This window comes from Perissodus microlepis, chromosome 20 (genome assembly GCF_051167445.1).
Source record: "Perissodus microlepis isolate ML-2025 ecotype Zambia chromosome 20, ASM5116744v1, whole genome shotgun sequence".
Taxonomy (NCBI): domain Eukaryota; kingdom Metazoa; phylum Chordata; class Actinopteri; order Cichliformes; family Cichlidae; genus Perissodus; species Perissodus microlepis.
This window is the reverse complement of record NC_140480.1, coordinates 30243769-30257914: the sequence shown is the minus strand read 5'-3', so window position 1 is coordinate 30257914 and position 14146 is coordinate 30243769. Positions and strand designations below refer to the sequence as shown.

The 14146-nt window shown below is 38.8% G+C and overlaps 1 protein-coding gene across 1 annotated transcript in view; it reads right to left on the bottom strand.

The window, feature by feature from the left end:
• Nucleotides 1–4317: 4317 nt before the first annotated feature.
• The window catches only part of atp9a (ATPase phospholipid transporting 9A), a 37111-nt gene continuing 27282 nt past the window's right edge, over nt 4318–14146 (bottom strand). The window contains exons 23-28 of the mRNA XM_084916713.1: nt 13527–13682; nt 12067–12131; nt 11754–11862; nt 11606–11663; nt 8558–8761; nt 4318–6132 (exon numbers count right to left, since the gene is read on the bottom strand). Of these exons, the coding sequence (XP_084772839.1) occupies nt 5996–6132; nt 8558–8761; nt 11606–11663; nt 11754–11862; nt 12067–12131; nt 13527–13682 (729 nt within the window). The 3' untranslated portion in view covers nt 4318–5995. The remainder of the gene's footprint in view (nt 6133–8557; nt 8762–11605; nt 11664–11753; nt 11863–12066; nt 12132–13526; nt 13683–14146) is intronic.

Sequence of the window (14146 nt, the reverse complement as noted above, 5' to 3'; positions counted from 1 at the left end):
GTTGGTACCCTGCAAAAAAAAAAGGCCAGAGAAAACTGGCAGTTAGCTTAATCCAAAGACTGGAGATAGCAAGTCTCTGCAAGAATGGAAGGTACCCAGTTGAATCCCCCGCCCCATCTGCATCCACATTCTTCTGTCAAGTCAAACATCTAAGTGAAGTGACAATAAGCAAAATAAATATGACTTTAATATTAGCACAAAGGAATCATTTTCAAAACTTATTGCAGAAGCTGTCAGCGCACACCTCAAACATTTATGGATCGCCTTTTAATGATGTGGAAGCCTTAAAAAATTAGAATGTGTTTCACAAGTATCTCCAGATATTAGACAAGTGCTGCGGTAGCTGGCGAGACCACTACTGACAAGATTTCAGTTTGGGCAGTGCTGCCTTGTCATTGTGCAATAAAGAATCTTTATTTCCTTCCTGCCACAACTTGAGATCTGTGGAAAACATTGTCCTCCTTTTTCCAAATCGTGCAAATGAACTAATATGTTCCACTAACATGGAAACTACATACATCCACGCTGGACGAAACCAGCTCATTATGTAACAGGATTCTGATCAATACTGGAATGTCTGTAGAAAGAATTCAAGTGTCTTAAGTCCAGTGGAAAAGTGGCAGACTGCAGCTCACGGATTTTCCCCTTTTCAGCACCACATAAAATCTCACGAAACAACATCGCCCCCCTTGTTGACACTTCTTTCTGTCTGTCGTCTTGAAGTTTCCAGTTCAACTCAGCAGTGTTTCATTAGATCTCTCTCTCCATCTATTATCAGTGCAAAAATGAAAGCATAAAAGTCAATATTTAGTAGTCATAACAAAGTTAAATAAATCCTATCCAAAACTGCAGCTAAAAAAAACCTTACTCCTCCTATTACAACTCCATTTATAACAACAATTGAAGGTATTTTGGGCTCAACAATCACAACTAATCACTCCTTTTTTTTTTTTTACTTATACTGCAACGAAAGTCTTAAAGTGTTTTGGGTGGTTTTGTTTGATTAGTTTGGGAGGTATTACCCAATGTCATTAGTGATCGCTGGGAGAGGCAGCGAAACACATATGCAGCCCTTCTTTAACAGTGGTGGGTGCCGAGACAAATCAAAGCATTCCAGGCCCACAGGGTTATAAATAGTGTCAGAGAAGGGTGTGTGTTCATGCCTTGCAAAGTTTCTGTGAGGAGCCTGTCATTGCCAAAATCCAGTGTTTACACAGAGCAATAACAGCGAGTAGTAAACAATTCATCTGCAGTGGCGTGTTCATTATTTTGTGTCGTTTCAAATAATCCGTCAATGGTTTCTGTTATTTCAAAGCAGCTCAGCTTAATGTGGGCTACAATCCTAGGAGTGTTATTCAAATTTGGTCTATTGCGCGAATTCATTATGCCTTTAACCAATCCAGAAGCAAGGCTGACCTCAGGCTGAAACCATGCAGCAGAAGTTAGTGTTGTCTGTAGGAAATTGGCAATGGCCTTGGGACCTCGTTGATGTGGCTGCCTTGGCCTTAAAGTTGGGTATAGATCCCACATGTTTCCATGCTATCATTTGTATTAACCACTCTAGTCAGGGGCCTGTTACAGCTGGTGGTATATTCTGTAGCAGATTCATGATAGTCTGCTTCTCTCTTGCGCTGTTCCACTGGGAGCTGTGTGGAGGATGTTTCCAAGCTGGAAACAAATTCATGTGTTGAAGTGCCAAAGATAAAATGCAGCGATGTTGTGGTAATTAGCTTAGATCTGTTACATAAAAGCTATATGCTACCTTTTTTTTCAAAGCCTTAAAGTCAAAATCTTGTGAAATGCTAAATGTTAATTTGAAGATTTACTGAGATTGTTAACTGGATAGTGAACTTGGCAGTGAGCCAGCATGAGCTCTATAGCTGGCATCGGGACAGGAGGAAAGACCAAAATGTTGAGGTTAGCAGGCAGCTCTGTTGATTCTGGAGTGGAATTTCAGTTTTCATGGGACAGATTAAGTTAAATGGTTTCTTTTAATGGTATAACTTACGCATTTGGGCATGGAACACGAAAAAAAGTTGGATAAACACTGTAGTTTTAATTTGAACATGCCGTTCTGAGGCGCTTGACTGCATTTGGAAAAAAGGAAAAGGTTTTATGACTGAGAATCTAGTCCTGTTTAATCCTTGAGCTGAAATGCCAAGCAAACACAAACACTTTTATATCTTTTAACTTACATGAACAATTAATAAGGTTGCTTCTAAAAATTCTCACAGAGCATGGACATTGATTTAAAACAGATGCGTTTTCCACCAAGTTATGGATTTTATGAGCTGTGATAATATTTCTAATAAAGTCAGATGATATTTTGTGTTATATTGTTTCTCATTAAGACTGAAATAAGATTAAAACATGCAGGTCGTGACCATGAATGGAAAACAGAAGTGTCTCTAGGTACCAGGGACTCCCTCCTCTGGTGAGAGAGAGCCAAACATCCAGGCTCTGTGTGTTCTGTGTAACTTGCACCTCATCAGAAACTGAAGTGGAACACAACCAGAGTAGCCAGGATTGCTTCAGCAGACAAACATAATTTGGTTTCAATCCAAACTCCATTAATAAGGATCGCTCAGAGGAAATGAAAGAATTAAAGTTTCATTCACAAATTCTTTCTTTATATACTCTTATCATAGCCTGTTGCTGACCACTGACTTTTGGTTAGGCAACGCTGAGCAAAGGGGATTACAGTTATCACCTTTATTTAACACGGAAGTCCCATGGAGAGCAAATCTCTTTTGCAGGAGAGGCCTGGCTTAGACAGCAGCCATATCTACTCAAAACATCTCAAAAGCTCTAAAAGAAACCAACATAAAATAGAGTATAAAAGTAGCCTTATCAGTGGCATCTCAAGAAAAAAAATCAAGAAATCTCCTTCATCGCCTTTTTTATTTTTTATTTTATTAGATAGTAGACCAGTGAAGGGGGAAGACACACAGCAAAGGGCCAAGGGTCACACTCAAACCTGGGCTGCTGCACTCTGGCAATGCTCACCTATTGAGCTAAAGTGGTGCTCTTTTGTGATGCTTTTAAATTCACCAGCAAATATATATCCATGTTTAAGTTTAGGTTTTTTGTAAATTATGCCATGTCCGGTGTGCATAGTAACAAAAAAAACACCCTAGTTAATTGTAACTGTTGGTACTGAGACAGAGAAGGGTACAAAGGTCAAATATAGAAGAGAAATATATCAGTGCTGTTTTCTGCAAGTTGTATTTGATGGCCAAACTACCAAATCATAAAGAAATGGTAAGTGACAGGCTTTGTAATAAAATAATCCACAGTACAATAAAACACGTTTTTTTTCTTATAATAAAAAATACATTAACTTTAGTTTCTAAAAAAAAAAAAAATCTTTACTTTGAGCTTAGAACTCAAAGAAGATTTGTGACATCTACACTAAAGAGGAACTTGTCATCTAATCATATACCCAAATACTGGTAAGTATGTACCCCTTCATTTGCCATCAGATGTCACAAATTCCTGCATCAAATCATCAAATCCCTGCAGGCAGGAACATAAATTTTGTTAAATATTTAAAAATCACTTTTAAATACAGTTTGTAATGAATGAGTGAAATCCAGCCTGCCTGCCCCACAGAGGGAGCGTGTGTGTACATGACAGTATCGTCAGCATAAAAATGTATTTTCGCAGGAATGTTCTTTACTAAAGCATTCATAAAACAAGGCAATAAAATAGGCCCCACAATAGAGCCCTGCGGCACACCCTTAGTTAACTTTAGGGTTAACAAATTTAGGGTCCTCTACATAAACACAGAGTTCAATTTACAAAATAATTTCAAAATCCTTTAGCCTAACAGCCTCAGGACCAAGAGTAGCATTAATGTGCTTTTTTCAGGGGCAATCCTTGAGCCACTGAATCAAATGAGTTAGATCCAGAAACAAGACAGCACAGTGTACTTTCCTGCCCATGGCAGCTATGAGATCATTTATCACAGTTGTAGCAGCAGTAATTATACTGTCCCTAGTTGTAAAACCAGACTGAAAATAACCTTAAAATATAAGTAGATTAAAAACTTTTATAATAGCAAACTTACCTAAGATTCAAAGATTTCAGGATGATCTCCACCTTTAAAGAAAAGGAGAATAGAGGCAGCTTTCCAAATATTAGGTAGGGAGCTGGACTCATATTAAAAATATCAGCTGAGATCTTTAAGATATAAGGATCAGGATCGTCTGGAAATCGTATGAAGATTTTTGAGTGCTGCAGACATGGCACACAGCAAGAAATCATGGTGTGAAGAAGAATAGTAAAAGTAAAAAAATATCCACAAGAATGGCACAATTAAAGAAAACATGTTTATTAATTATTATCACAACATTAACATCAGCACAGTTCTCCCTTTTTTGTTCTGCTCATTTGAGTGCAAACAACATTGTTAAATAAAACATGGCAATAAATTAAAAATTATGTTATTTACAAGCAAGCAAACCATTTTAGCATCATTTACGCTCTGCACTTCAATTACAACATAAAAATATACTAATTAGTTGTACAAAAAAAAAAGATTCAGTGCAAACAGCTTGCTGTAGTCAGTGAAGACTGAAATTCCCATTTAGCATACAAAAGAAATTATGGCACCCTGGATACTGACATATTAATTACATAAGAGAAAAGTAACGCCTTTTTAAAACTGAAACAATGTGGTCATGTTAGCTGCTCATTTTTCACAGTCCACCATCACACCACTAGTGAAATGAAATATGAGGAGTGTAGCATCGTGAAGTTTTTCTTTGAAGGTGCAGTACTAATACTTATTGACAATATTCACATTTGGATGAGTAGTGTGTTGATTTGATCCCTTTTTTTGTTGTTGCAGTGAGAAGTGAGGAGGCCCTGGATTAGCTGACATGAAAGGTGGCGGCTGGACGCCGGTCACCGGGGTATTTTCAGTTATGGCTTTAGGTCACTGTTACAGTGAGTCATCATGCAATGCTGAAGCGTGGCCGTTGCTGGCCTGCCCAAGTGGCCACATTAGAGACTGTGCATTCTCCTGTGAACAAACAGCCTGTCGGGAGCCCCTGCAGAAGGCTCGGCTGCAAATAACCGGCACTCCTTTGTGGTCGTTTTGACCACGCTCCACAAACAATAACAACTCTGGGTCCGCACAATGAGACAAGGACAGATTTAACATCAGACACCACGGGTCATGCTAAAATAAACTACCACACCACCTCCGCCGTGCTGGGATGTAGCTTCGAGGTGACGCATAAACAAATGCACAAACTTGCAGACGTCTGTTTTATGCAGTCTAGCCAGCAAACTTAACCGTAACCGTACAATTCTCAAACTCTGTTTAGAAATAACTGTTTAAGGAGAGTGTGACCCAAGTCCTGAGTGAAAATGCTACGTCAAATTCCAGTTCTTAGATTAAAAACTAATTTACTATTTAAGATGGAACTGGAAATTAGACCAAATTCCTTTGCAAAACCAGTGATACATCTACAGATGTCTAAATGAGTTAACTTTCCAGTGTAATTTCCTAAATATAGAACAAATTGGACCTGCAAAATTCACTGAAAGCTGTTTGTATTTTGCATTTATTACATTCAGACTAAATGGTTTCAGGTATATTAATGTTAGGGATGTTTTTAATGCTGACAGGACAACTGAAACCAGTCCAAGCTGGTCAGTCTAATCCATCCCATAAATTTGTTGCAGGTGCTCTTGACAATAACGATCAATCAGTCTGTCCTTTCATGAAAATACATGCAATTAACACAGTTTTGTTGTTGTTGTTGTTTTTAAACTGACACAAACTCTCCCAACCAGAAAACAATCTGTCCCTGTCGATTCAGTCTACATTTGACATTTCTAACAAGAGTTTTTCAGAGAAAATTAAAGGGCGTTTATCTGTATTTGATTCTCTGGTCAAGGTGCAGGTTTGCAGTTCAAACAGAGGAAAATCTTTGTGTTTTCCCACAAAAAACAAATCCTGAGACCTCTCGGAGGAGACCTTGGTTTAAGAGGTCAGCTTGGAGTAATTGGGTGGAGAGAAGCGTCTGCGCAGGTACTTGAGGATGTACAGGGGCAGACAGCTCACCAGCGTGATGACAGTCACTTTCCACAGGAACGATACGGTGGTGATGAAATAAATATCTGACACAAAAAAAGAGGTAAAGGTAAGATTGTTGTTATAGGATACAAACAGACATGTCCCACCATCATACAAGAGTTCAGGAGGGAAAACATTTTTCTCTTTTTTCTTGTTCGCACATGCAACTCAGCTAATTTTGCTGTGTTAAGAGTTCAGTTCTGACTTTTTTTATGTCTGGGCTACAACCTGATTGTTGTTGTTTTAGGGTGTCTGCAGGTACAGAATTTTAAATACCTTTTCAATGCCACTTTGAATGAAATTTAAGACCAGACTTTTAATAAAAATGCAAACTTGCAATAGAAATGCACATGAATAAAGTCTAAAACACATTCACACACAGTGCAGTTTGCTTTGTAAGTATTTCCAGACACTGACTTCAACCATCAACAGCAGCTGTTTTTCTTTTTGTCCTTAAACATACATCCTCCCAGTTTCACACACTGAATGCTGGCTACCAAGGTCTTTTTCATCACCTTCAGAATTTCAGTGTATTGCAAGACTTGGTGCTCCCTCAGGGTCAATGGTTATAAAATGACTTTTCCCCTTGTCTAACCTTGAGCCTAACCACCAGGGTTTGTTTGTTTTCTTTGACAATTTTTTAAGTGGTGTTTTAATTTTTAGCTAATGCTAAAAGCTAACAGCTAACGTGTACTAATGTGTCAGCCTACTTCATATTAGCTTGTAAAGTGGTGACACCGCTAAAAAGACTGAGGAACCTCCAACCTATGTTTAAGGGAATTTAATAGTTTTGAAGGTGTTTTAATTAAAATGATGCATATTATTATTCTGTTATAATTTCACTCAGCTGTATACAGCATTTGTATTCTATTTTTATCCTATTGTATATTTTATTCTACTGTATATAGTATTTTATTTGATTCTATTCTGTACATTTGTGTACAGTATATTATTCTTATTGTATTCTAATTTTTGCTATATAACTTTACACTGTCCACTTTCTGCTGTGACAAAACAAATTTCCCACATGTGGGACTAATAAAGGTTATCTTATCTTATACTCATGGGTGTGGAGACAACGGTTACAGCGTTAGATAGTGATGGAAACAATAAGAGAGGATTTTCAGACAGGATGTGGGGTTATAAAGCTACATCATTTTTGTACTTCAAAACTATTCTTTGTGCAATGAAAATAGGAAATGAGTACATGATGATCTCAGAAAGCACGACCACACTGAAACACACTTGATGCGTATAATGCTTCTGCTTTCATTTTTGTATCAATAAGGCTTTGAAGTAGCCTCTATGCTGCTCATTGTTCTTCAGCAGGCCAAACTACTTCCTATTGTTTTTATAACACTGGCATGCACCTATACCACACACACACACACACACACACACACACACACACACACACACACACACACACACACACACACACACGCACACACACACACACACACACACACACACACAGCCTTACATCACACCATCTGTACCCCCGAACCCTATCAGTTTCCTGTGTCTTACTGGAAATGCACACCTCGCAGTTTACAATTTTATGGTATACATTTTCCATATTTAAAAAAGAACACAATTTCCTTCAGGAGTTCTTGACGAAGTCTTTTTGAGTTAAAGCCATATGGGTACAGAATGCTTAGAATGCAGGAGACAGAAAAATAAACCCTGGAAAATGTCCAATTAAAAGTGTAAACTGCACATTCAACAGAAGAATAGGCTTTAAAATCTATTCTAGTCTGACTTGAAGAGGGAGAAAACGTGTACCAAAAGGGTATTCTTGACCACATGCCAGTCATGATCCTCAGTGGTCGAGGTTGCAGGCTGAAAATGGAACTCCACACCCCACATAAAGCTCAAAATAAGACCTTGAAGAGCCCTTGGTCACAGTATTGTGTATGTCACGAATCTTAATATGGCACAACTAAAAATGCCTTACTGTTTGTCAACTAAAGTAAATGTGTGGGTGCAACAGGGCAATAAACTGTTGTTCTATGAATGTTTTTCTTTTAGATTTTTATTTATTTGGTGGGAACATTGTTTTTTTGGGTAATATTCTCTAACACACCTTTGCTGTGATAAACACATAAACCTTGGAAGCTCACAGGAAACTAACTGGACTGTAGGCATTTCCTCTTTGATAGTACAGCATGCCTGACTGTCGTTCCACACCAGGAGAATTTGTCAATACAGTCAGCTTTGGACTTCCTAATATTCAGCATACCACTGTTTATTATACACTAGAGACACAATATGAATGAGCGGGGTCTCCGTACTGCTGAATGCTGACGTACTATTTCAAGGTCAGCAAAAAAACAAACTAACACTGTAGTGAAATCAATTCAGAAATGAATGCATTTTCCTTTGCTTCCCCATGAATTAGACAGCGCTTCAGCCTGAAAGTCACTCTTTGTCTGATAAAGGCATCTGTGTGCGATCGTGTTAACTTACCGATGAACTCGTGCAGGAAGACGAGCGAGGCGATATAAGAAGCCAGGCTCAGGAGCTCGGCAACTATCATGAGCCAGTGCCATGTCTGAATGGTCAGGGCCACCATCAGTAGCTCAGTCAGGATAAGAGAGGTGAACGAAATGGCAACGATATGGACAAATTCTGACTCAAAGAGCAGCATTGCTCCATACATGATGATGCTCCCTGTGGAGGAAAAAAAGGCCGTAATGTAACTAAAGCTTAAAAATGTGATAATTTAACTTGATCCACCTCCTCAGCTCATCCACAGTTTGAAATAAGCTGTTTGACATTACACTGATACAATTTGTTTTTATTAAAATAATGACAATGAAGATATTAAATATTTATGGTAATCTCATCATATAACAATGACAATAATGAAACTTCTGCTTTGAGTAAAAGGAAAACTGAGGTGCTTAGTTCAAACTGAGAATCCAAATGGGGGTGTCTGCATGTTTGTGTGACTACAGTGACTTTGAATGTGCACCATTGTTCGTGACAGAAGGGCTGGTCTGAGTATTTTAGAAACTGCTGATCTACTGGGATTTTCCCAGACAACCACCTCTAGGGTTTACAGAGAATCGCCCAAAAAAGAGAAAATATCCAGCGAATGGTAGCTTTCTAGGATAAAATGCAATGTTGATGTCAGAGAAGAATGGCCAGACTGCTTCGAGTGACAATAAGGGAAGAGTAACACAAACAAGCACTCGTTACAACCAAGATATGCAGAAGAGTATCTCTGAATGTACAACACGCTGACATGCTAAGAACAGACACGCTTTGATACCAACTAAACTTCATTTACATGTCACTGCCTAGCTGGGTACTGACGATAACACCAGTGCACCATCCTCTACATTGTGGAGGACTATAAATACCTTGGAGTATACATAGACAATAAACTGGACTGGGTTAAAAACACCACTGCACTTTACAAGAAGGGCCAGAGTCGTCTCTGTTTTCTGAGGCGGCCGAAGTCCTTCAACATCTGTCGGGCAATGCTCAGGATTTCCCATCAGCCTGTTGTGGCCAGTGCTATCCTCTATGCTGTTGCATGCTGGGGCAGCAGGCTGAGGCTAGCAGATGCCAACAGACTTAATAAACTGATCCGTAAGGCCAGTAATGTTGTGGGGATGGAGCTGGCTTCCCTTAAGGTGGTGTTGGAGAGGCGAATGTTGTCCAAGATAAAGACAATGTTGGATAATACCTCCCACCCACTCCACGACATGCTGGCTAGCCACAGGAGCATGTTCAGTGAGAGACTGAGATTACCGAAAAGCACCACTGAACAACACAGAAAATCATTCCTGCCTGTGGCCATCTCTCTGTACAGCTCCTCCATCTAACACACTGTAAACACTGCAATAGTTACAGCCTTTTTGCACATGCTCTTTTCTACTATGTAAAATTCCTGTCAATTCTTGATTTATAATCAGGGGTGCACATAAGTGGTCCGCAGGTGCGCATTCGCTGTCAAAATAAAACACGCGCACCAAATGAGAAGTTGCAACGCGCGTTCACGTACTTATAAAAGGCACTGTTTTTGTCCGCTAGAGTGGGACTTTCACGGCATATTCTGCACCACATCTCTGCGCGTTCATCATTTATTTGAAGCCAGCTCATCTCCTGCAACCACTTTTCCGAGAATACGCGCTTCTTTTGCAGTTCCGACTCCTTCTGACATTTCTTTGAAGGTGATTGCTTAAAGGAGCTTGCTTCTTCAACATCTTTAAGAGTTCTAAACAAATGTCTGTCCTCCTCCAGAAAATCTTATGCACGCAAACGCGCGTTGTAACTTCTTATCTGGTGCGCGTCTTTTATTTTGACAGCGAATGCGCACCTGCGGACCACTTATGTGCACCCCTGTTTATAATTACAATCACCTCTGTCAATCCTTGATATTAATTATTGAGTGATTTGTATATATTGTGCTATTTCTTAAATTTCCTAAATCTGTAACATATTGTATTGTTAAATAGTCTAGTCTGTTTCTGTTATTTATACTGGAGCAACTGTAACCACATAATTTCCTTGGGGATTAATAAAGTATGCTGATTCTGATGCTAGATAACACACCATCATGTCACAAAGCTCAAATACTGTGAACATCGCAACGTGTTCACTGTACTCAAATGGCCTCCAAAGTCAGCAGAGATCAACCTAATAGAGAACCTTTGCGATGTGGATGTGGAGAAATGGGAGATTCAGCAACTGTTTATTTACTTTATGTTGTCTTGTCAATAAGTACCAAAAATCTCAGAGTAAAGTTTTCAGCGCCTCGTTGAATCATCGCAGTAAAGAATTAAGGTAGGCTGACAAGGTGTACCTAATAAAGTGGCCAATGTGTTTGGCTTACTACAGAGACTAAAAAAAATAAATTAATCAAAATATTAATTTAAAAGAGAAAAATTAGCTCTTATATAAGAAGAACAAAGCCCACTTCATTATCTCTTTAAAATACCATTACATTTAAGCATTTTCTGCATATTATGGTTGTTATGAGAGATTTTCCAACGTAATCTTTGGCCAGTAACAGTAGCACTCTTCTATCTAATAGAATTGTGCCTCCTTTAACATACAAGCATGAATAGGACTGAGAAGAATGATACAAACACACAGAAGTGGTTTGCAAAAAACGCCCTTACCACTGCTTGGATATACAGTGTTTCGACAGAAATAGACAAAAAAGGTTTCGGGGTGTAGTTTAGAATGCCCGCGTAAACAGCTTTCATTGCAACGGTCCATGTCGGAAAGTTACCTCAAGTTTTTCTTTAACAAAGTCCCTAAAGAAAAGAAGAAAGTGTGTGGGCTTTTAAAAAGTGATAAGTCATGAACCTAAGCAATATATCTTGTTTGTTTGACGGGGAGTGACTCATCAGTCTGCCAGTGTAGACGTGTTGTACAGATACAAACATTTAAACAAACATATGACCTGAAATACAGCTTAGATGCTGTAAAGTACTTAAAAATTAAGTATATTTAGAATTACTGACTCATTGCCAGCAGTTTGCACAAACTCTCTCTTACCTTGATATATACTTATTAAAACCCATATTAGGAACGTCTTGAAAGATAGTGGTCGACCCTGTGAAAAGAAGACAGTGCGTTCATATTCACCGATTCAAACTTACGTGCCTGCACAGCAATAGTTAATTTGCTAACATTTACTAGATACCTTCAAAAGATCCTTATACAACTCTGGGTATAGCATGGCAACCTCTGACTTAACATCTTTGTCCAACACCAGGGAGAAGACAGGGAACATGGTGTAGATAGTGGAATAGCTGAAACAGACAAAAATCGAGTATGATGAATACTTCCCAGATAAAATGTCACGTGTACAAATTGGTTGAAATCATTCATTGTAAGATTTTGCATATTTCCCCTTTTAAACATTTCAATAGTCTTAACACAGAGGAAATGTCAGGGACACAAGGCAGCTAAATGCTCTCTTGATAAGTCATCTCCATTCAGAGTGTGTATCTTACCCAATAATCAGGAATCCTTGGTAGAGTGGGACTGAAGCAAAGTAGAAAACAGAGGAGAAAACTGCCTAAAGAAACAGAAGAAGAACAAATGAGAAACTCTTATCTGTGACTTTTCTCATTTCAACACCCAAATGATATTATAAGCAGTATTGGAACATTGACACACTGATATTTGAACTCCATGACAGAAAAAACACCATACTTTCATTAAAGGAGGCCTTTTATACTCATTTTTAATCGAGTACTTTTGCATGACTCACAGTTTAAAACTGATTTTTAAACTCCTTACACCTTCCTTTAAGCTTTTGATAGGCTGCCCTCCATTAACAGAAGATTTGAACAGCAGGTATGGTTGTGCTCATAGATATAACTATGTGAGATTTTAAGGGTAACTGCTTTGGCCATCCTTAATATAACCATCCACCAATTCTAATAACATTTCTATGAAAAAAAAATGGGAAAGCATAATACGTCCCATTAAAAGAAACCCAGCTTTAACATTAACCTTCTGTGGGAACACAAAAATCAAAAGGTGACCACAAGGACATCATTCTAAATCAAACTACTGCAAATACTTGGACTACAATGGCAAATTCTACAGTTTAAAATGATGAGATGTCAATTAGTCAGACAGCTGCAAACTGGAGAGGTCACAGCTCCAGCTGTGGTTGGTGTTATTGTGAGACATGCGGAGGAAGGCCTCCCCAAAACCCCAAAGTCCACGATACAGTGAGTCATGGGTTGCCCCTCCACCGCGGGGGCTGATGTTGGACTGGGACATGGGAACTAGACAGACTTGTTAGGCCTGGTGGGGGCAGTTTAGAAGGGCACCACAGACTGCTTTCTCTGAGTCATCATGCATCCCGCCCTTTCAAGGCCACCCCTGAAACCTCTCCCTGCCTCTCCCCAAACTGATCCTCTCTACATTTAGATTTTAGGTGCTGTGAGTAAGAACAAAAAACACCTCCCTGCATTAACTTTAAGGCTGCATACACTTTTTTTGCAGTGTGGGTTTGGCTACAAACAAGCAGAAAAGGGCCAAACCGATTAGCTAAATTCAAACACTAAACACAGTCCTTTTGCTTGTAATCATCTCAACCTTTTTTTGACATTATGCAGTTGAGCATGGAGTAAAGAAAATAAAGAAAAGAGAAGTTTACTGTTTTTAGAAGGTTAAATTTAATTCACAACATACTGAAATATCTTGGCATCCTGATTACCAGCACAATATTTAACACAGAAAAAAAGCACCCTCTCAAGTGTGTGGTGCATTACCTAAATTGTTACAACTGAAGACAGATAAAGCAGTAAAATATAAAGTAGTGACAGTTTTGCTAACTAAAACAAGAAACTATCCCACAGAGAGTGGAAAATACTTGTAGTTCTAAGTTATTCAGCATGATGTTTACATGACTCATGCACACAAACCAATACGACACTGTGTATTTGTTAGTCTCTACCTGCATGGTGCTGATGCACAGGCTCCTGTGGATGACAAACTGGCTGAGGGCCGCAGACCTTTTGTAGCTGTTCCGCCCATGGACCATGAGGAGACGGCCTAAATGTTTAAACTGAGTCACCGAGAAGTCGGCAGCCAAAGAGGCCTGCTTTCCTTCCTGCCAAACACACAGCAGAGGACACTGAGGACATACTGCGCAAAGACTGACCTGAAAAGCATGCTTTGAGTATTGTGAATTGATTTTGTACAAATAAAACATTTTTTGGGGGGGAAAAACAGACTGAAGGTACAATAAGCTTAAAGTTCATAATTAGCAATACAAAATCACAAAAAGCAGCATTGCAGATAATAAGTCTCCTGTTTAAAAATCAAGCAAATATTCATGTTTGAGATGTTAGAACCAGAGGATTTTCATAGAAGAACTGCAGATTTTCTGTTATTAAACCTTTAGCTTCCTCTCTGACAAGCAGCCCAGGAATAACTGTGTAGTTTTCCACCTTTTATTTACCATCATAAGATTATGTTTGGAACATACAGAAAAAATGTATTTAAGATGCCAAGTCCATCCTGTGAGTGCACCATCTTCCTTCCAAAATCCAAATGGTTATTCAGCTTTTTATG